Source organism: Octodon degus, unplaced genomic scaffold (assembly GCF_000260255.1).
Source record: "Octodon degus isolate 3935 unplaced genomic scaffold, OctDeg1.0 scaffold00016, whole genome shotgun sequence".
NCBI classification, from domain to species: Eukaryota; Metazoa; Chordata; class Mammalia; order Rodentia; family Octodontidae; genus Octodon; species Octodon degus.
In genome coordinates, this window is record NW_004524592.1 from 8695364 (window position 1) to 8716262 (window position 20899).

Consider the following 20899-nt stretch of genomic DNA (forward strand, 5'->3'; position numbering starts at 1 on the left):
GGGTGGGGGAGGCACTGTCAGTCTTTTTACTAATAAAATTAAACCAGAGTTGCCTAGTAGCAAGGCATACAAATTAAATCAGAGCTGGCTGGCCTGCAATGGCTGCTTCCTGGGAGAGCATGTCACGTGTAATCTCTTGACATCAGCATTCGGAGATCCAGAAAGGGAGAATTTCAAGTCATAGAATTTTACATATATCATTTCTTTGGAACCTCCTGCCTTCAAGACCCTGACATCATGACCTCAGTTTCAACACACTTGTTCTTAGTCCTCATTTCTCCAACTTCTGGTTCTGCCTGTTGTTGAAGCAGTAGAAGCTAGAGATGGAACTGCTCTTGTTAGGTGTGGTTCTCAGCATTACCAGCATCTGTGCTTGCTTAGGGGTGTATGCACAGAAGAGAAATGGACAGACATAACTTTTAAGGGCCTGCTCAATCAAACTTCACTCTGAAAACCTTTGTACTATTGAGATCCTTCCTGACTTTGGTCTCTAAAAGTTACTGACAGGGGCTGGTGAGATGGCTCAGTGGTCTAAAGCACCTACTTAGAACAAGCTTAGCAAAGCACAGGGACCGCAGTTCAATCCCCCAGCACCACATGCCTGCCAGCCCGCCCCCTGGTGGGCTGAGCTGGCCACACACACACACACACACACACACAAATAAATAAAATAAAATAAAAGTTACCGACAAACCGTATATAAAGGGTTTCACATTCTTAGTTTGTTTCCCAAAGAAGGAAAGCAAATCAGTATTTGTTAAGTAGGAAAAAATGTTTCCTTTCTAACAAATAATACACTGAGAAATGCAGCCAATACTGGCTCTGGATGGGAGATGATTACAAGAGACAGATGCAGAGGGGCAAAGGCTAGACACAGACTCCTAGAGAAAATTAAACTCAGGCCAGGAAGAACACAGGGCTCTGCTCTCCAAGTTGAGAAGCCAAATTGGTCACATATGGGTTTCACAGTACACTGGGTCTGAGAGTGATGGCACTGAGTCCAGCGTACCACTTGACCCCTCTGACTCTACCACCTTTATCTAACACAGAACTCAGAGTGATCTGCTTGCTCCCTCCATCTGCCAACATAATGAGGAATATACCTTGAGTTGGACGACTGGCACAGTCTGTGGTGCAGGGAGACATGGACCTCCAGAGCAGAGGACACCTCACAGAGCCACAGGATATAGCACAGCAGAGAAAAGTGTCACTGAGAAGACCCACTAGGACAGTGTAACGACTGAAAATAGCCTGAGACAAACCATGGCCAGAGGAAAGATAGGCAGTTTCATACACAAACTGAGTATGGAAACAAAAATGGCCTTGTAGTGACTCACTAATTCTTCCCATATATCTGGTGGATGTGAGTAGTGCAGTCCCCAAAAGAAACTACTAATTTAGTCATTCAAAAACATGGAGAAAGATTTTTGGACCCATTTTTCTTTTTCCTTAGTTGATTTTTTATTTTTTTTCTTCATTTTGCTCTTTGTTTTTACTTTTCCTTGTTTTTGTTTTTTAATTTGAGCTACTTTTATCTAGTTCTGTAAATTATCCTTTGCTTCCTAACACGTCCCCATAGGTCTGAACTACAGGTGCAGACTCTTAAAGAAAGAAAAAAAGAAACAGAAGCAACTGATTCTCTCATCAGGTAGTTCATGTCACTGGTAGTACAAATGGATCCAACCACTTTGGTCTTTTTCTGAATAAAATTAAACCACAGCCACCTAGCAATGAGAAATATGAATTATAGCCCCATGAACATTGTTATGGTTTGTGTCTAGTTGTCCCCCCAAAGCCTCATGCAGTCATGGGGTGAGGACTTCTAGAGTTTGTGTTAACTCATGATCCACTGGGATTATGTGTGATCTAAGGCTGGGATTATGGGTTTTAGTACTACTAGGAAGTAACCATAGGTGTGAGTACTTCCCCTACTCTGGGGCAGGTAATTTGCATTACAATGTAAGGTGGGAAGAGAAGCTAGCTGCTTGAGCTGCTGCTACCCCTCCCTTGCTCTCTTGCTCTTTGCCACCGCCATGAAAGGTTGCTTTCTGCTCTGTGCAGCTCTGCATTGGACTCAGATGAGTAAGGGCTAAAACCTCCAGTAACTGTGAGCTAAATAAATAAACCTTTCCTTCCTTCATTTTGAGTGTCGGGTATTTGTCCCAGCAATAAGAGAAGAGTAACTAAGATAAACATGTTAAAAAGATCCGTTATCTCAATTTTCTCTGCTCTTTCTCATCTTTTTCTTTTTCAAATCTGACTTCTTCCATCTGCCTTCCCTATCCCACTCCCCATCTTTACTAGCATTACCATGATGCTTTATTAATCTTTGAATATTTAGCTGACTCTATTCTATTATTGAATTCTATTATTTTAGGTGGTACAGTCATATCATTTAGTACATACTTAACGTGCATCAATATTTGGTTTATCTCTGTATCTCTATTACAGATCTCCTTTTAAGGTTAATGATCATAAAGAGGTTGCTTCTGTTTCTTTTTTTCTTTCTTTGGGTTCTTGTGGTATGACAATAGCCAGTTCATCTTTGATAATATTATTATTGCAGTTCTTTCTTTTTTTCAATACCAGGGATCGAACTCAGGCCCTTGTGCTTATGAGGCAAACACTTATTCCACTGAGCTATCTCCCTAGCCCAAAAGTTGAGAAGGATTTTTTATTATTATTATTTCAGTTCTTGCTATTAGTTTTTACTGTATAGTAATATCTGGTTTGTCTATTTCATCAAGAATACTGTTGTAGGGGCTGGGGAGATGGCTCAGTGGAGTAAGCACTTCCTTGGCAAGTGCAAGGGCCTGGGTTCAATCCCTGGCTTCAAAAAAAAAAGAATACTGTTGTTCGTTTCTGAGAGAACTGAATGATGGGTTAATTCCATAGCACTGTCCCTATCCCAAATTAACAGAGACAGTCAGATATTAAGACAGCAGTGAAGGTTTTTTCATCATATTCTATAGGGACTTAAAGTTCAACATATCAATACTTGATAAAAAATACCTGTTCCATGTTATGCCTAAGATGTTTGATATTCAGACAGATAGTGAGGTTAAGCTTAACAGCCTAGGTTGTATGGTAATAACAATAAGCTTGTCTTCTGGAGGGTTAACAACTTAAGTTTGCAGATCAAAATTAGAGAAAAAGGAGGGCCGCAAGGAAAGCCAACATTCTGGCCCTAGCCTTTCAAGGTCAATTAAGACTCAGGACATATGAGATCTTGTACTGTAACGTCATGTAACTCAGTAGTATCCCAAATTTTCTGATCAAGGAGATTATGGGGTCAAAGAGGAAAGTGATCAATGATGTAGAGTTTGCCCAAGGAGTCAAATGGAGAGAAAACATTCTCTCAGCCTTTCATGGGGAGCACACTGGCCAAACAATGGCCGTGACTCATCCACATGGCTGACACTGACAAAGGATCTACAATCTGAGGTACAGGATCTCAGGATAAATCCTGAGGGGATTTCACTGACCTTATCAGATCCAAAAGCTACAACTCTTGTTGCATAGGTCTTGCTTTATCTTGGTCTTAACCATCCAGCACAAAAGTATAAAAACGAAGTACAAGAAGTAAAGCCTTGTTATGTTGAGCTGTAGGGGACTCAGGTCAACAATTTCTGACATTGCCAGTCAAGTGGAAGACCCAATACTATAATGAATTACTGGATTCTTTTAGAATATTTTTGCTGAGTTAACACACCTATAATATTCAAATGACAGAACTAAACAAAAAAGGGGATATATAAATGAATGTCCATTTTGTATCTGTGTATTCAAAATGGTTAGGATAGATATATAGTTACATTCCCTTAATGAATAGAGGGATTTGTTGTAATAGTGTTTGTAAATAGGATATCCGGTCTGCATCTTGTACAGCAAATAACCACTAGGAAGACAGTATGCAATGTGTTAATTGTTGAAACTGTCCTACCAGTTTGATTTGAAAATGTCTCATGGCTATTTTGTCAATAAAATTATGGAAAAAATAAAAGCAAAAAATAAAAATAAAATAAAGTTCAACATATCAAAAAAAAAAAAGAAAAGACAGCAGTGAAGGGCTATGCAATATTTAGCCATAGCTAGAACATAACACTGGAAAGCAGACACAATTAAAGAGATCGTCATATCAGTAGCAAAGTCTTTCCAGTATAATTGACCTAAAACCCTCCCTGAGGACAGCCACTCCTGCAAAAAAAAAAGAAACATGAGGAAACAAAGCAAAAAGTCTCAACTCTACAAAACCTGATTCATGGCGCATCAATGGGAGGAAATCAGAAACCAAACAGGCAAATTATAACAAATGATAAAAGAGGGGGCAAAAAAAGAGTAAGTCAATAAGGTACTTGGCAAGCTCAAAGATGACATACCTAAAGACATAATGGACTTAATGAACAAAATGATTAGGGTTATGGTTTGTGTCTGAATGTTCTCCCAAAGCCTCATGTCAGCATGTGTGTGTGTTGGAGGGGGAGAGGGGAGTCTGGCTTTTCAAGGTGGCTGAATTTAGAGTTTGTGACTGATTATTTATGGTCTAATACTAGGAATAAGAATGTGAGTGCAACACCCACTCTACAGTTGGTAGCCTGCACCAAATATAAGGGACAGAAAGAAGCTTGACTTGTCTGACACGCACAAGGGTCTGTGTTTAATCCCGGTTCCACAAAAATAAAATAAAAATTAAAAAAAAAAAAAAGAAAGAGGCTTGATCTCCCCTCTCCTCTCCTCTCTTTTTGCTTTTCGTATCTTCTACCACTATGAATGATTGCCCCTCTGTAATGTGTCACCCTGTATTACAGCCAACCAATCATGGATTGAAACTTCTACAAACTGTGAACTAAATAAACCTCTTCCCCCCTCCCCTTGACTTTGGGTATCAGGTATTTTGTCCCAGCAATAAATAAAGTAACCAAAAATGATTTTGGTACCAGAAGTGAGGTGATAGTTATTACTGTACCTGACCAAGTGATCCAAGAGCCTTTGGGAATGGCTTGTGAAATAAGTTTGAAAATGTTGGGAGAGGTTGGTTGAAAAATTAGAACTGAAATGTCCTAGACTGTTTTATATGAGAGACTCTAGTCAGAGCTCAGAAGACCAAAAGGCTGGCTGAAACCCTACTGGTAAAGAGCAGGCTTGTGAGGTTTCTGTTAAGAAGAAGGACTGTACTGGTTGTTGAACTCCAGATGTGTGTTATGGCTTGGCAAAACAGCTGCATTTTGCTCATGTCAAGAGAATTTGCCTGAAACTAAGCTTACAGGTAGCAAACTAATTAATCTGGCAAAAGAAATTTCAAAGAAATCTAATGTTGAGGTGATGGCCTGGCTACTGTCTGGGCTTTTTAGTCAGACTTATGTTGAGAATCACGAACAAAAAGCCCAGCATAATGATTTAAAATATTGTGCATTTGGCCAGAAAGAATGCTCCAGTAAAACTATTGACTACAGAATAAAGAGAATTATGGGGTTAGGAAGGCTTCCATCCAGATTTTAAAAGATCTGGGAGGTCAAGAGGGCAGTAAGTGAAACTATGAGTGTGAAGCAAAAGGTACAGTAGAAATGCCAGAAATTTGGCAAGGCCAGAAACGTGGATCATCTGAAGAAAATTGTAAGGAGAGAGCACAGCAGGCCCAAGAGAGAAGCTGGGTGAGCTACAGACACTAGGGCCACCGAAGCCCTTTGGAATTCACCTCAGATATTGCACATGGAACTATAGAACTTCATATCTGCCCTAATAGATTTTGGATTTGCTTTGGTCCTATCCCTTTGTATAACTGCTTTTAACTTTTGGAATGGAAATGTCTATCTTGTGCCACTGAATGGTGGAATTGTTTAACTTTCTTTTCATTTGTACAAAGGTTGCCAGCTAAGAGTTTGCCTTAAATCTCAGAGAAGACCTTGGGCTTCAACTTTTCAGCAACGCTGAAACTGTTAAATCTTTGGCAACTCTTAGAGATAGTTTAAATTGCTTTTGCATAAGGAAATATACATGAGTCTTTGGGGAAGAATGTTATGGTTTGCATCTAAATGTCCCCCCAAAGCCTCATGCTGTCATGAGGGGGGGGGCTGGCTTTTCAGAGGTGGGTGGATATGGTTTGTATTTGATTCACAGTCTAATACTGGGACTAAAGGTATGAGTGCTACATCTGCCTTAGGACACGTAGCCTGCATACAATACAAAGGACAGAAAGAGGCTTGCTCTCTCCTCCTCTCTTACAGTTTTTGGTATCTTCCACCATAATGAATGGATGCCTCTCTGCTATGTGCTACTCTGCCTTAAAGCCAACCAATCACGGACTGAAACTTCTACAAACTGTGAGCTAAATAAGCCTCTTCCCCCCCCCACACACACACCCCTTTTTAAGCTTTGGGTATCAGGTATTTTATCCCAGCAACAAGAAAAGTAGCCAAAGCCAGCTCAGCTAAACAAAACAACACAGATCAGGAATGAGCATGTTAGTAAATAAAGTTCACGAAAAGGTACCAAACAAATTGAGAAGACAAAATATTCTATTCAAAGTATCAGCATCAGAAATGCCCAGTGTGAAGACAGAGTGTCAGAACAAGATAGGACTGATGTAGTTAACCTTATACTCCAGTATCTTCAGAACAAGAAATCATAGAAAATATTCAATAGCTCCACGATGACACAAAAAAGACTAATATCATTTTAAAGGAAAAAATTGAAAAGCTCTTCCTCTAAAAACAAGAATAAAACAAGGAAATCCACTATCACCACTCTTGTTCAATATACTACTTTAAACTTTAGCCAAAGTAATAAGAGAAGAGAAAGAAATAAAACAGGTATGTATAAGAAAGGAGGACATCAAACTATCCTTATTTACAGATGACATCTTCCTTTAAATAGAAGACCCAAAAAATTTAACCAAAAGACTCCTAGAACTAATAAATTTATCATGGTTGCAAGATACAAAAAATTTTAAGAGATGTAGTAGTAATTTTAGAGTATAAACAGATCCTGAGACCAAAAGGTTTACAATTCACAGCGTTATAAAATTTTAACAATGTAATTCTAATATTTCCTTAATCTTATTTCTCCACAGATAAGTGGAATGGATGCATCTCCACGAAATATTTCTCCAGGACTTCAGAATGGAGAAAAGGGTTGGTCATTGACTTACTGATCATTTGACATCAGATTTAAAGAAAAGTTTTACGTATAAGTTGTTTTAAACTGTTAATTTTGAGTATTTTTTTTCTTGATGTAATTATTCCTTCTTGTAGAACATTTATAATACTATCAGCTTAAGGTGAACATGCAGTATATTTTAAGATTCAAAACATAAAAATCAATAGTATTTTTATACATTAATAATGAGCCCACCAAGAAAGAAAATAGGAAATTTACAGATAGCTTCTAGAAAAATTAAATGCCCTAAGAATTAACTTAACAAAAAGAAATGAAAGATCCTTATAATGAAAGTATAGTATTATGAAAAAGGAAATCAGGAGCCGGGGAGATGGCTCAGTGGAATAAGCGCTTCCCTGGCAAGTGCAAGGGCCTGAGTTCAATCCCCGATTCCGCAAAAAAAAAAAAAAAAAAAAAGAAAGAAAAAGGAAATCAAACAGAAAGTTAAAAAATGGAAAGATAAGGACCAGCAAGATAGCTCAGTGGAGTAAGCGCTTCCTTAGATAATTGCAGAGGCTAAGGTTCAATCCCTGGCACCACATGCTGTGCCAGCCGTGCCACTGGGCGCACTCAGCCGGTGATAGAGTTCGGGTGTGATGACACACACCTGTAATCCCAGCATTAAGGAGGCTGAAAACAGGAGGATCAGTACAAGTCTGAGCTGCGTAGTGAGACCCTGCACACACACACACACACACACACCAAAAAAAAGGAAAAATAGCCCCTGTCCCTGGACAGGCAGTACCAATATTGTGAAAATGTCCATACTTACAAAACTGATACATAGATTAAATCCAATCTCAATCAACATAAACATATACTGAACCAGAAAAGAAACCTGAGCAACAAGAGCAAAGCAGGAGCCACAGGTTATACTACAAAACCAGTGTAACAAAAATAGCATGAAAATGAACATACATACTGGCACAAAAATAAACATACAGGTCTATGGAACAAAACAGAGAATGCAGAAATAACTCTAGGCACAGTCAGCCATCTGATCTTTGATAAAGAGGCCAAAAACATACACTGGAGGAAAGATAGGCTCTCTTTATGTATTAAACTAAAATCAAAATGCAAAGCTCTACATAGTAAAATAGAAACAATCTGCTTTAAAATAGGTACAACTCCTGAAGATATAAGAAAAGCTGAGGACTTTCTGACTAGAAATGGACAAGAACTATTATGAAAAATCAACAAATGGTATCATATCAAATTATAAAGCTCCTGCACAGGAAAGGAAACAACAGAGTGAAGACAGAGAATCTACAAAATGGAAAAACATTCAGCTATACATCAAACAGTAAATACTCAGAATATAAAAAGAACTATAAAAACCTTAGACCTCCCCAAAATAGAAAACTAATCAAAAACCGGGCAACTGAAATGAATAGACACTTCTCAGAAGAAATACAAATGGCCAATAAATGCATAAAAAAATCTGGCTATTATAGAAAGTTTTTAAAAATTTAAGAGCAGAAATTAGAAGGAAAAAAAAAAAAAAGATTACCATCACACCAATGTAGTAGCTAAAAATTAAAAAGCAATTCCAATGCAACATCTTTCAGTCTTAAAGTGACTTCACTGTACCTTCAGAACCACTGGCTGTATCCAGCTCGGAGGTCCCTCCCCCTGGCTGCTCAGCCATCACTTCAGTTGGAGTAGGCAGCTGGAGATGGGTAGAACTGGTGGAACTCTGGCTGGACAGTGTTGTCAAAAAGCGATCCTCTAATGAAAGGTACAAACTTACATGAGTCAGGTAAAAACAGTAAGTCTGTTTTTACCTAGTATGAATGACTTTATATTCCAACTCATTTCTATTTCCTAAAACACAGAACTTTAGTTACTTATAAACTGTCTATATCAAGCAGTTCATGTCACAGAAAAAGACACAATTATATGACTTTATTATAATCAAATCTTGATGGTACTATCATAACTATAAACTAATTCTGACAGGTTAATTTAATACTGCTTTCAATAAACTTTAATATCTACCTAAACATTATTTGGTTTAACAGAGAATGAAATTAAGACACTATGGAAAAAAATGATATCCTTTTTCTGGCAAGGAAAAATTTAAGTTATAATTACTAAAGGGGAATATAAAGTTGAGCTCTCGCTCAAGTCTACATAAATTTTCCTATATAAAATTTGTACAATGGGGCCAGCAATACAGCTCAGTTAACTAAGCACTTGCTCAGGTAAGTGCAGGGGCCATGATTAGATGCCATCCACCACACACCACCCCAGCCCCACCCCTGGGTGTGCTGAGCCAGTGATAGAGTCTGGGCATGGTGGCACACACCTGTAATCCCAGAATTAGGAAGCACAAATCAAGAAAATCACTATGACTCCAAACTGCATAGTGAGACCCTGCACCAAAAAAAAACAAAACAAAAAAAACAAAAAAAACAAAAAAAAAAACTTGTACAATGACAAGGTGTTCAAAGAAATACTATGAAAGACATCTCAAAATGATTTCAGAGACACCAAAAATATAACTTAAGTAAGACTTTTGCAGTAAAATGTGGGACTTCATTTTGATAAGACAGAAAATTAATTTCCTTTTTTGTTTCTTGTCTCCTAACAGCAGCTTTCTCTATATTATATGTATTTCCATGTCCTAATTTATCTTCTTAAAATACACTGCATGATCACCTTAAGCTGACAGTGTTATAAATGTTCTACAAGAAGGAATAATTACATCAAGAAAAAAATGTTCAAAATTAGTTTAAAACAACTTATACAGTAAAAATTTTCTTTAAATCTGATGTCAAGTGATCAGTAAGTCAATGACCAACCCTTTTCTCCATTCTGAAGTCCTGGAGAAATATTTCGTGGTGATGCATCCATTCCACTTATCTGTGGAGAAATAAGATTAAGGAAATACTAGAGTTACATTTTTAAAATTGTTTAACCCTGTGAATCATAAACCTTTCGGTTTCAGGATATTTATACTCTAAAATTACCACTACCTCCCTTAATAACTTAAAATGGTTTTCCTCATCAGCAGAAGTGCATGCCTGGCAAGCTCTGCAAGGCTCTGAATTTGATCCCCAGTACCAAAAAATAAAGTTTTTAGCCTATTAGAAATATTTACCTGATTAGAAATTAAGCCTAAAAACATTTTAAAATATGCATCAATTCATTTAAAAATAACTCATTACATGTTAACATGAATACTGTCATCAATTATAGAAAAACATATCTATTTTCCAAAATTTATAATGAAATGGATAAGAATTAAATTGTTGTGCATTTTCATAAAATTCTTTAATGGTATAGATGATAGCTATCAATCTGGTAACTGCAATTAACTTGCTGTGATATAGCTGTAATTAAAATTCTGGCTTCATACAGATAGTTAGGAAAACAGAAAAATCTGCAGAATCCCCCCAAAAAGAATGAGTCCTCAGGAGCTCTTGAACTACACTTTGAGGGTATCATTCTAAACAGTAAGCTCATTTCTTGGCATAAAAGCATTTATGAATAAATACGATTACCCAATGAAGGCAGATCTTTTACTATCACTGAACCTTCTGTCCTATCATCTATGCATAAGATGTAGAGAATGACTCTCAACTCCATATAAAATTTTTTCAAGGTCATTTATTAGGTCACTGATTAAAGGTCACCACATCACAGAAACATCCCTGGCCATCCTACGTAAAATAACCCACCACCACCCTCTCATTCTTAACAAACTATCTCCCATATCTTTTTTCTTTGTATCCTATATTTGTTAATAGGTTCAAATGTTTATGATCAGGCTGTTCCTCACTAAACCAATGTTTAATGAAAACAGTAACTATAGTCTTTGTTTACAACTTCATGTCTATAACCTAGAGAAGTGCCCAACACATAATTGGCACTCAAGAATTATTTACCAAGTGAATAAATACAAACGTGGTACAACAAAGGTTCAAATCAATTATCAATCTTTCATAAAGATGAGCAACAATGAGTCATCTCATATTTTCCATTCTGTTTCTAAATGGTATACTCTAAAGGTTTCATACCATTAGCTCTGTAGTATCTTCAGTGGGCAAATGGAAAGACCACTGGTCATCTGTGCTAGTCATCCACAGACTTGGATTAGTTGACAAATGCTAACATACAGCTTAACCCTATTCCTATTCTCACCTAAACTTAAAGGAAATATGATTTAAGGAAACAGAGGAAAGGGAAGAGTCACTATCAATTACTAAATAACCAAACATTCAAAGCACTGGGATCCATCATCCAGTGAAAATATTTTACAAGTGCACATTGTAAAAACAAAAATTAAAATTAAAAAATAAAACAAATATACACTGTACAAAAAAGAAAATACTTTCTCAAAAGCCTTTGTAATGTAACTTAAGGCCCTTACATTGATATCAAATTATGCTGAATCTGGCCACCATGACTGCACCCTAAAATGGCTCCCAGCCCTTGGTATAAACACACCTTCTCCCACACAAACACTAATGTAGGTATTGCTGTGAATGGTTTTGTAGATGTAATTATGGTCCTAGGTCAGCTGACATCAAAGTTGGAAAAAAAAAAAATCCAGAAGGTATAAAAATTGAGGTGGCCCTGACACAAAACCTGTGTCTGTAAATCAAAGGAAGTGATCTTAACCACAAGAGGGATTTGGCCATTGTTCCTTGTTTTGAAGATGGAGAGGACTGTGCAGCAAGGCACAGTGTCTTACGAATTAGGAAGAACCTATGGTCTACACAAGAAGTCAGTCCTGGCACTACTAGGAAATGAATTCTGTCAATCACTCTGGAAGAAGACAGTAAATCTCCAATAACACAGAAGCTCTGGCTAAATCCTTGATTTCAGCTCTTAGAGATTCTGAGCAAAGAACCCAGCCATACATTTCAGATCTCCACCTCACAGAAACTGAAATAACAACTTAATGTTTCTGGACAGTGTGTTAGACATTTTTAATCTGTTACTCAGCAAGAGGAAACCAGTGCAATTGGAAAAGAACAATTAGGCCAACTTCCCTCATTCAGACACCTTAATAAGACCTTCTTCTTATGTAAGCACAAAGATCACCCAAAATTGCACAGTAAGACACATGAGGACTCTGCTGCACACTCTGAGCCTCACATCTTGGCATCACCATGACAGTTCCTTACTGATGCCACAGGGAGCAGCTCTTTGGTACTGCAAATGAATTGATTACAACACATCATTTTATTTCAATGTAGCATATAAAAGCAATCTAGTCATATCTGCTTGAAACTTCACAATTTCAAGATGGAAAACTCTATTCACTACTAACAAATCACCTATTAAACTAACACTAGTGTTACAAATGGAGCTAACTGTATTTCTATCAATGGGCCAGACACTATGCCGTTTTATTACCTTACTTTCTTCTCCTTGTCTCAATCTTCCAGGACTTGGAGGAACTGAAGGCCGCTTTTTGCCTTTTTCCTGCTGGAATAGTTCCTGCAACCTACAACCCAAGGCACAAAAAATGATGCCTATAAATGTTTTCTTTATAACTGTGAAAACACCAGAATTAAATTTTCTTATTTGGATACATTTTAAATGTTGTATATAACTAGGACCAAGTCCTTGTCACATCTAATCAACCAATCAAGAGCTGTTACTGATGGAAATATAATGTTAAAAGAATAGTAAGTTATTATCAAGCTATTTCTAAAAATAAATATTTTGTTGAAAAATAAAAAAAATTAAATTAAATTAAATTAAAAAATAAAAAAATAAAGAGTATCAAAAAATAAAAAATAAAAAAAAAATAAAAATAAATATTTAAATTATATAATGTAAACAAATTCCTGCTTAACCAAACTAATTGCCAGTCATGGCTTACTACTGCAGTTAAATTCCATTCAGCACCACACAAATTTGAAACAGTGCTGAAAAGCTATCCCACTTGGACTTTCATATCTTCACAATCTAAAAATCAGCACATATATTTCAAATGATAAAGAGGGGAAAGTGACAAAAAGAACCTCTTTATAACTTGAGAATAAAATGAAACATCTATAATAAATTTTGGCTTAAAAATACCAGAACATAAGGGGCCAGAATATAGCTCAGTGGCATAAGCAGCCTGGCAAGCACAAAGTCCTGAGTTCAATCCCCCGTACCACAAAGCAAATTTGGCACTAATAATAAGAAAAGAAAACAAACTGTAAAGTCACACCTGTTATTCCATGCTTGCAGCACTTCACAAAGACTTTGTTTCTTGGCAATGAGTGACTCAAAAATAGACTGCAACTGCTGAGGGGTATCTACAGAGGATGACATGAGCCTTGCCTGCATCTTTTCAATCCAGTTCTTAAACTCAACTTCTTCCATCTAAAAGGCAAAAGACAAAATTTCAGTACACTGAGACATTACATAAATATACCCTAAAAGAAACTTCTAAGTTAACTTCAGAATTTCTACCAAAGAAATGAGTTACCTCTTTCTGTGCAAAGATATCCTCCATTTTTTCCTCTCTGGTTTTGCTAAATGTATCAGTCTTCAAAGATGCAAGTCTTTCATCAACAGCTAGATACACCTGTGAAACTCTAAGAAAATAGAACATCTTTAGAGAAGGTAAAATCCAATTTTATTTTATATAAATAAGGGAAAAAAGGCATTATAAACAAAACTATAACAAATATATTCTAATTTAAATCACAACTTTTAATACTTCAAAACTTTAATAGCAGTTTATGTTTGAAATTCTGACCTTAATACGCTATTTTTGTCTACATTTCTCGTTCTTTTCATACAAAACATATACACAATATAGTTAGCAGAAATAAGCTATTTACTTTTTCAAAGAACATTAAGTGAACAAATGACACTTTAATATCTATAGGTAACAGACATCACTAAACAAAAATGGATGATCAGAGAAACTTAAACTTACTTTTGAAAGAAATCTTTGAGGTCCTGAAGAAGAGATACTTTCAGGGGGGTCTGCTGTTTAATGAATATTTTGGGAAGTGGAACACATACTTCAAGAAGCCGAATGGAAGAATAACTAAGAAGAAAATATAAATGATAATAGAGAAATGAGAAACTATTTTAAAACCTTCAGTGAAGCTATATTCAGATTGTCAAATAAAATCTATGATGTATATGAAAAAAAATAAAGTTTCCATAAACTTTATGCATTTTAAAATAATCCTAAGAATAGTGAAAGTAACTTTTTAAAAAAATTTGTATGTATTTGGTACAGGGTCTTGCTATGCAGCTCAGACTCACAGCTATCCTCCTATTTCAGCCTCCCCAGCACTACGATTACAGGCATGTGCTACCACACTCAGTTTTGGTGGCCAGCTTGGCACAGGGCTGGCATAGCCCCTGGTACCAGGGATCGAACCTGGTCCTTGTGCTTGTCAGGCAGGCACTTAGACTGCTGAGCTATCTCCCTGGCCCCTGAAGGTAACTTTCAATCATTGCAAGTAACTTCTCCGATTTTGGAGGGATTTATTAGTACTCTGATGTCAACATGTATCCTTTAACACGATCCTCATCTGCCATGAAAGTAAAAATGAATGAACTTTCTGAGTAAGGAAAGGGACTCCTTCCTACATGTAGCTCACACAGAAATTCACTACCTTACCAAGTCCTGAGGAGTCTTCATATGTTTCAACTTCCTCTCTACGTTACTGACTAGTAAATGCTAGTCATAGATAACCCCACCTATGCCCTAGATTCAAAAAGCTATTCCTTAAGAAAATAAGTTCTAATTAGCAAGTGTTTCCTGAGAGTCTATTATGTGGCAGGCACAGTTTTAGGCAATGAATACAGCACTAAAACCAGGGCCAAAACTCCTGTCCTTGTGATTTCAGAAATAATAATATTGGGTAACAAAACAAATTCACATTCAAAACATACTTTATATGGTCTAAGTGCTATGGAGAAAAAGCAAGAGAGGCAAGTAGGGGCCCAGGAGATAAGCTAAGTGCAAAGACTGGGGTTCGATCCCCAGCACCGCATGCTGTGCCGATCGCACTCCTGGCTCACCAAGCTGGCCAAGGAAACCGGGTGTGATGGCACATGACTCTAATTCCAGTGCTGAGAAGGCTGACACAGGAGAATCACTACAAGCCTGAGAAAGACCCTGTACCAAATACATAAATAAAAATTAAAAAGAGAGAGAGAGGCAAGTAGTGCTAAGCCTAAGAGAGTGTTGGGGCAGGTAAAATGTGAGCAAAGTCCCACAGGAAGCAAAGAGCAGAGAACAAGCAGTTCAAAGAAGAACCAGCCGACAGTGCCAAAGCAGGAACCTACCTGACATAGCTGAGGTCCAGCTGCAGACCCAGCAAGGCTGCAGCGGGGCAAGCAAAGGAGAATAGTAAGAGGTAAGAACAGGAAGCGCAGGGCAGCCCTAGTGCGTGGGTGCTTAGAGGCTAGGAAAAGGACTCTGGCTTTCACTCAGTGAGAAGCAGATATCCTTCAGAGAATCTACAGACACTGAGTGACCTTTCTTTGCAGTTTCACTCTGACTGCCGTGCTAAGCACAGGTAGCAGAGGTAAGCAAATGGACACTAGCTGAGGCTACTGCAGTGACACAGGGGAAAGAAATGGGTTTTGCCCATAGGCTAATGCTGAGGGCTGAGTAGTGTTCAAATTCTGCCCATGTTCTAAAGAAGGAGCCTGGAGCATTCTCAAATTATTTATTCGATATCAGAATGGCAACTATTTTTTGAACTTGTAATTTTAGTTTTATCAGAAGACCCTAATTATTTTTATGGCAATTAATGCCTTGGCAAAAATTCTGACAGGTTTTAAGATGTCAAAATGATTAAGACTTAAGCTAAGAACAGAAGCTCAACCAGCATTCAAACTGTGACTCTACCACTAGCAAGCTCTCTAAGTAAACTCACAGTATCACCCTTACTTAGAAAGTCTATAAAATATCTAAACGAGGACAACAGTAATAACTGTTTCTCAGAGTAGAGAGTAAGAAACACTACAAGCTCTTAGCAGATTTTGCCCTTGCACATGCACATTTGTAGGAGTAATATAAGACTGACAAGAGCTCACAAGTTAATTTCATCTAGACACAGTAAACACATTACAAAGCTTCAAAGAACAGCATCCTTTGCGTGCCTTACCTGAAAGAGGCCACCATCTGGTTATAGGAGAAATACTGGTGATAATCATGGTGGATGGAGTGACCACATGGCTCGGCATTGGCCCTCCGTGTGTACTGATGCCCATAAAACCTCAGTTCGAGATATTTTGCAAATGACATAGACCAGGATTCATTGGAAAGAGCAACAACAGGTGTTACCTGGAATTCAACAAAATTTATCTGATCACATACCATTTTTAACGCATTTTCTAATCCAAACTCAAACTGATGGCAGTAAACAAAAAAAAAAAAAAAAGCAAAAAGGCCCAAGGTACGTGGTGCTGGGGGTAGTGAGGGAGAGCAATATTACTAAATTCTACCACTCACATCAAAATACCTGCAAATATTTACTTTCTATTTAGAAATACACATGTGGCACATGCATGCATGCACACACACAAAGTCATTTGTAAACAAAATTATTTTCTAGTTAGCTTTGTAAACTTTTATTCTTTACATATCAAATATATCATGAACATTTTCCCACACAAAATATTCTTCACAGCTTTTTAAATGGCTGCTGGTCCCTGGCAAGCACAAGGGCCTTAGTTTAATAATCCCTGTTCCACCAAAAAAAATGGCTGCTGGACATCCTCTATGTGGCCATATATTTACCAACTTCTTACTGATGTCTCCTTAAGAAAATATAAATTTTTCCTTATGTGGATGATGTGCTGATGAACATCCTTATATACTTATACTTAGAAAACAGCCATAATTATTTTCTTAGAGTAAATGAATAAAAGCTGAAATTGGCTAATCAAATAGCATGAACATATATATGGTCTCGAATACTAACACACCGTCTTCTAAACAGGTATGCTCGAGCATTTCTATACGAACTCCATCAACAGTACTTAAGAATGTCAATTTCTCCACTTTCTTAACAATCCTGAAAACATGAAATATGCTTAAAAATGTATTTTAAGACATTAGTAACATTTAATTCCGTTCATATTTTGACTACTAATAAATATGTACATTTACTGGCCAATGTATTGTTTTATTCTGCCTTTTATCCAATTTTTCTATTATTATACCATGTTTTATAGAAATGTAACATTAAGTATAAGGCATCTGTTTCATCATACAACTGTAACTTTTCTTTCAAAAGAAGTTCTTTTGTAAGAAAATCTTTTCCTTTCTAGTATTCCTCAAAGCAGGTTTTGTTTTAAAACTAAGGTGCATACACAAAACCATGTAAGCCATAAAGATCAATCTACAAAGTTTACAACAAATGCTACTAGCTGTTTAAGGGAAACTAAAGGCCTATAAAAAATAAGAATGAAACACTGATGATGGTTAGAAATGACTTCAGGTTGGTATGTTTGGGACTTCAGGAGGACCTAACTTTGCCTTTGCCATTCTCAACTACTAATGTTAATACAAATCATAATATGATCCCATCTGTAATTCTCATACATGCCTTTGAAAAGCACAATAAAAATGCCAAGACAATGAACTTGGTACATATTGCAATGTGGATAAAGTACCTATTAAAAATATAGTACTGGCACATTGTTCTAAAGTAATCAAAGAAAGGCATATAGAAAAAATATATGCCTTTTTTTTCTCAAAAATGTACATGAAGGGCCAGGGAGATGGCTCAGTGGAATAAGAGCTTCCCTGGCAAGCGTAAGGGCCTGAGTTCAATCCCCGGTTCCGCAAAAAAAAAAAAATATGTACATAAAAACCAGTAAAAATTGTCTTCTATTATATCTCTTCAGAAAAAAATCTTGATACAGTCTCAAATCTATTATGCAAATACCCTAATACACAGTAATTATTGCTTGGTGTGTATGTCTCCCTCCCCTAGAGGGCAGAAGCCAGTCTTCTTCTGTTTTCATTCCTAGAGCCTAGCACAGTTACCTAGCATATACAGCTAAATAAATTAGGTATTTGCTAAATGAATAAAGAAATATAATTAAGTACTGTCTCAATATCAGCATATTATAATGGACAAGGGTCTTACTGTTTTTCATGGCTGATATGGTCCTCAAGTGAAATTAGAAAAAAATTAAATATTACACTGGACATACAATCCAGGAAGGTAAATAAAAATACAATCATAAATAACAAATTCCAAAATAATACAGGCTACCTAGCCCCTAAAAGGAGCTATATAAATAAATAAATAAATTTTATTTGCAATATTATGCCCTGTTACAGGATATAATTTACCTGTTTGCAGATTCTGCACCAGGAATATGTGAGGATAGTGTGTTGATATCCAGGTACTGGAGAATCCAACTCCTTCAGAATGATCTGCACACAGCCTTGGCCATGGACAAAGCGACGAATGTGATGCACCATGGGGGTATCGCAGAACATGCTAGGACACTGATAAGAAGGCCTTTGACAAACAAGAGAGCTCTTCTCACATTAAGTATGAAGCACAGAAGCATGAAGAATGAACACAGTGGTACCTTGGTGCATGAATTTGATTCTTTCCATAATTCTGATCATAAGCCAAATTGAATGAGAACCAAATCAAATTTAATCATTATGTTTAACACTGACATTATGGGAAAATTTGATTTAGTTCTCATCCATTTTGTTTGTAATCAGAATTGTGAAGAGAACTGAGTTCATGAACTAAGATAACACTGGGCTACTCAGAACGACTGTCAAAGAAGTACAATGATGACTGGTGGGCAGTCTATACCGGATCTTCTGCTGCTGTTCTGAGCTACACAAGAACATCATGTCTCCAGCTACAGCATGATGATCATGTCCAACTGTTAAGTGCCTTCTATTAACAAATTTTAAAACATGTCATGTTACTTACTAAATCCTTTTTAGAAATTGCCATTTCCTATTAAGGAAAGTGATAAAGATTAAATTACTTGTTCTTTGCTTTGTGAGTGACAGCACTAAGATTTAAACTGAGGTCTAGCTGATTTAAATCATAAAAACAGACAATATGAAATAGTCTTAGAAATGACAAGTAAGGAGGTGGGCAAATTTATGAAGAATGTACCAGATTAAACATCTCAAATTGAGCATGAAATAGATTACTTCTTTGTAAAGTATATTCTGATAGTTGATATAAAAGTAAGAACCACACAACCATATCTGACATACAACTGATGTTTACATATTAAGTTGAAACTCCAGACTTCAAAATCGTAATGGAAGATGAAGAAAATTAATTCTTACCTGAAACAGTATCTTTCTAAAAATATTCCTAATGTAAGATCATTCTTCCCATAAAATTCCATTGTTACAATCCTAAAAGAAGAGATCACTACTTAAAACATACTATATATAAGAATTACCACTCAGCAAAAATCCCTTCATGGGCTCACACACTCTGGTTATGAAATGCACTTATCATGAAGCATTAAAGCACACAATACTTATTTCAGAATCGGTTCTGCATCATCTTGTAAACCAAGCTTAGATGAACTACACTGTGTAGCACCTCTTTCTCTTCCAGGCCATTAGCATCTTATGAACTATTTGATGAGGCTGATACACTATAATAGTAACAGGGTACAGCTTATCTGCATTATGAATAAGTACAAGTTCCCTCAGAATGCCTTAAGGCCATCAGGATATAAAAAGACTCCTATTTCCTGCTGTTTAGCCCAGACCTCTACATGGTATAGAGAAAAGTCATTTTTATTCTTGCTAATGAGCCAATTCCTAATTTTGTATCTAACTTACAAATACCCAAGGGGCTTGCGGGTTAGCTCAGTTGTTTAAGCACCTGCTTCAGCAAACCCAGTCAGGCGCAGGGGACTGCAGTTCAATTCTCAGCTCCATGTGCCTTACCCACCCTTAAGACAGCCTGAGCCAGCCAAAAAAAAAAAAAAAACCCAAAATAAGAAAGTTTGGTTACATACATCTTGAAATGTGTATCTACTCAAGCTTTGCCCTAAGGAGTGCATAAATTCCCAAAGAAAATCTGTATGGGTTACCCCAGCCCTAGACTTATTTGCTGAGCTATGTAACTTCTAAGAATCCCTGATCTCACTGCTGAAATAAGTGCTCTGTCACAGAAACAGCACTATAAAAAGAGTAATCAAAAAAATAAATAAATAAATTAAATTAAATTAAATTAAATTAAATTAAATTAAAAAAAGAGTAATCATGTTCTAAATTGTGTGTGTCTGTATGATGCTGGAGACTGAACTCGGGTCTATCAAGAACTAAGCACACACTCTCGCACTAAGTTACATACATCCCTGCCTCTCCATAATACTTTCTAAAAGTACTACATAATAATAGAAAGCAACATAAGATTTTTCTATCATTTGGAGTAGTAATTTGTAACGCTACAAAATGCATTTAAATGTATACCAATCAAATTAACCACTTACTAGTCCAATTATCTAAATACAGAATAACCAAAAATTACATGCTTTTGTTAATTTTTTTAATATAAAAGGAAATGTAAAAATTACAACTTTATCAAATTTACTATATATAAAGAATTGACTGGTTGAAATGACACCTGGCAGAGCAATGCTCAGGACAGTCAGTACATAAACAAGCACACTGCCTAAGTTAGGCTGGGTTAAACTGTTAAGTAGTTCAAATTAAATTCTGAAGTAAGGTCCATTAACAATGCAAAAGGCTGAATGTAGCTCAGTGGTAGAGCACACGCTTAGTCTGAGCAACAGTTCCATC

The 20899-nt window shown here is 36.6% G+C and overlaps 1 protein-coding gene and 1 pseudogene across 1 annotated transcript in view; one reads left to right on the forward strand and one right to left on the reverse strand.

The window, feature by feature from the left end:
* Pikfyve (phosphoinositide kinase, FYVE-type zinc finger containing) overlaps window positions 1-20899 on the reverse strand; it is a 122143-nt gene that overhangs the window by 35140 nt on the left and 66104 nt on the right. Inside the window, exons 22-30 of the mRNA XM_004626718.2 lie at window positions 19424-19495; window positions 18446-18617; window positions 16245-16423; window positions 14048-14161; window positions 13592-13700; window positions 13331-13485; window positions 12523-12613; window positions 9960-10020; window positions 8746-8883 (exon numbers count right to left, since the gene is read on the reverse strand). Coding sequence (XP_004626775.1) covers window positions 8746-8883; window positions 9960-10020; window positions 12523-12613; window positions 13331-13485; window positions 13592-13700; window positions 14048-14161; window positions 16245-16423; window positions 18446-18617; window positions 19424-19495 — 1091 coding nt within the window. The remainder of the gene's footprint in view (window positions 1-8745; window positions 8884-9959; window positions 10021-12522; window positions 12614-13330; window positions 13486-13591; window positions 13701-14047; window positions 14162-16244; window positions 16424-18445; window positions 18618-19423; window positions 19496-20899) is intronic.
* LOC111815431 lies at window positions 238-416 on the forward strand (annotated as a pseudogene).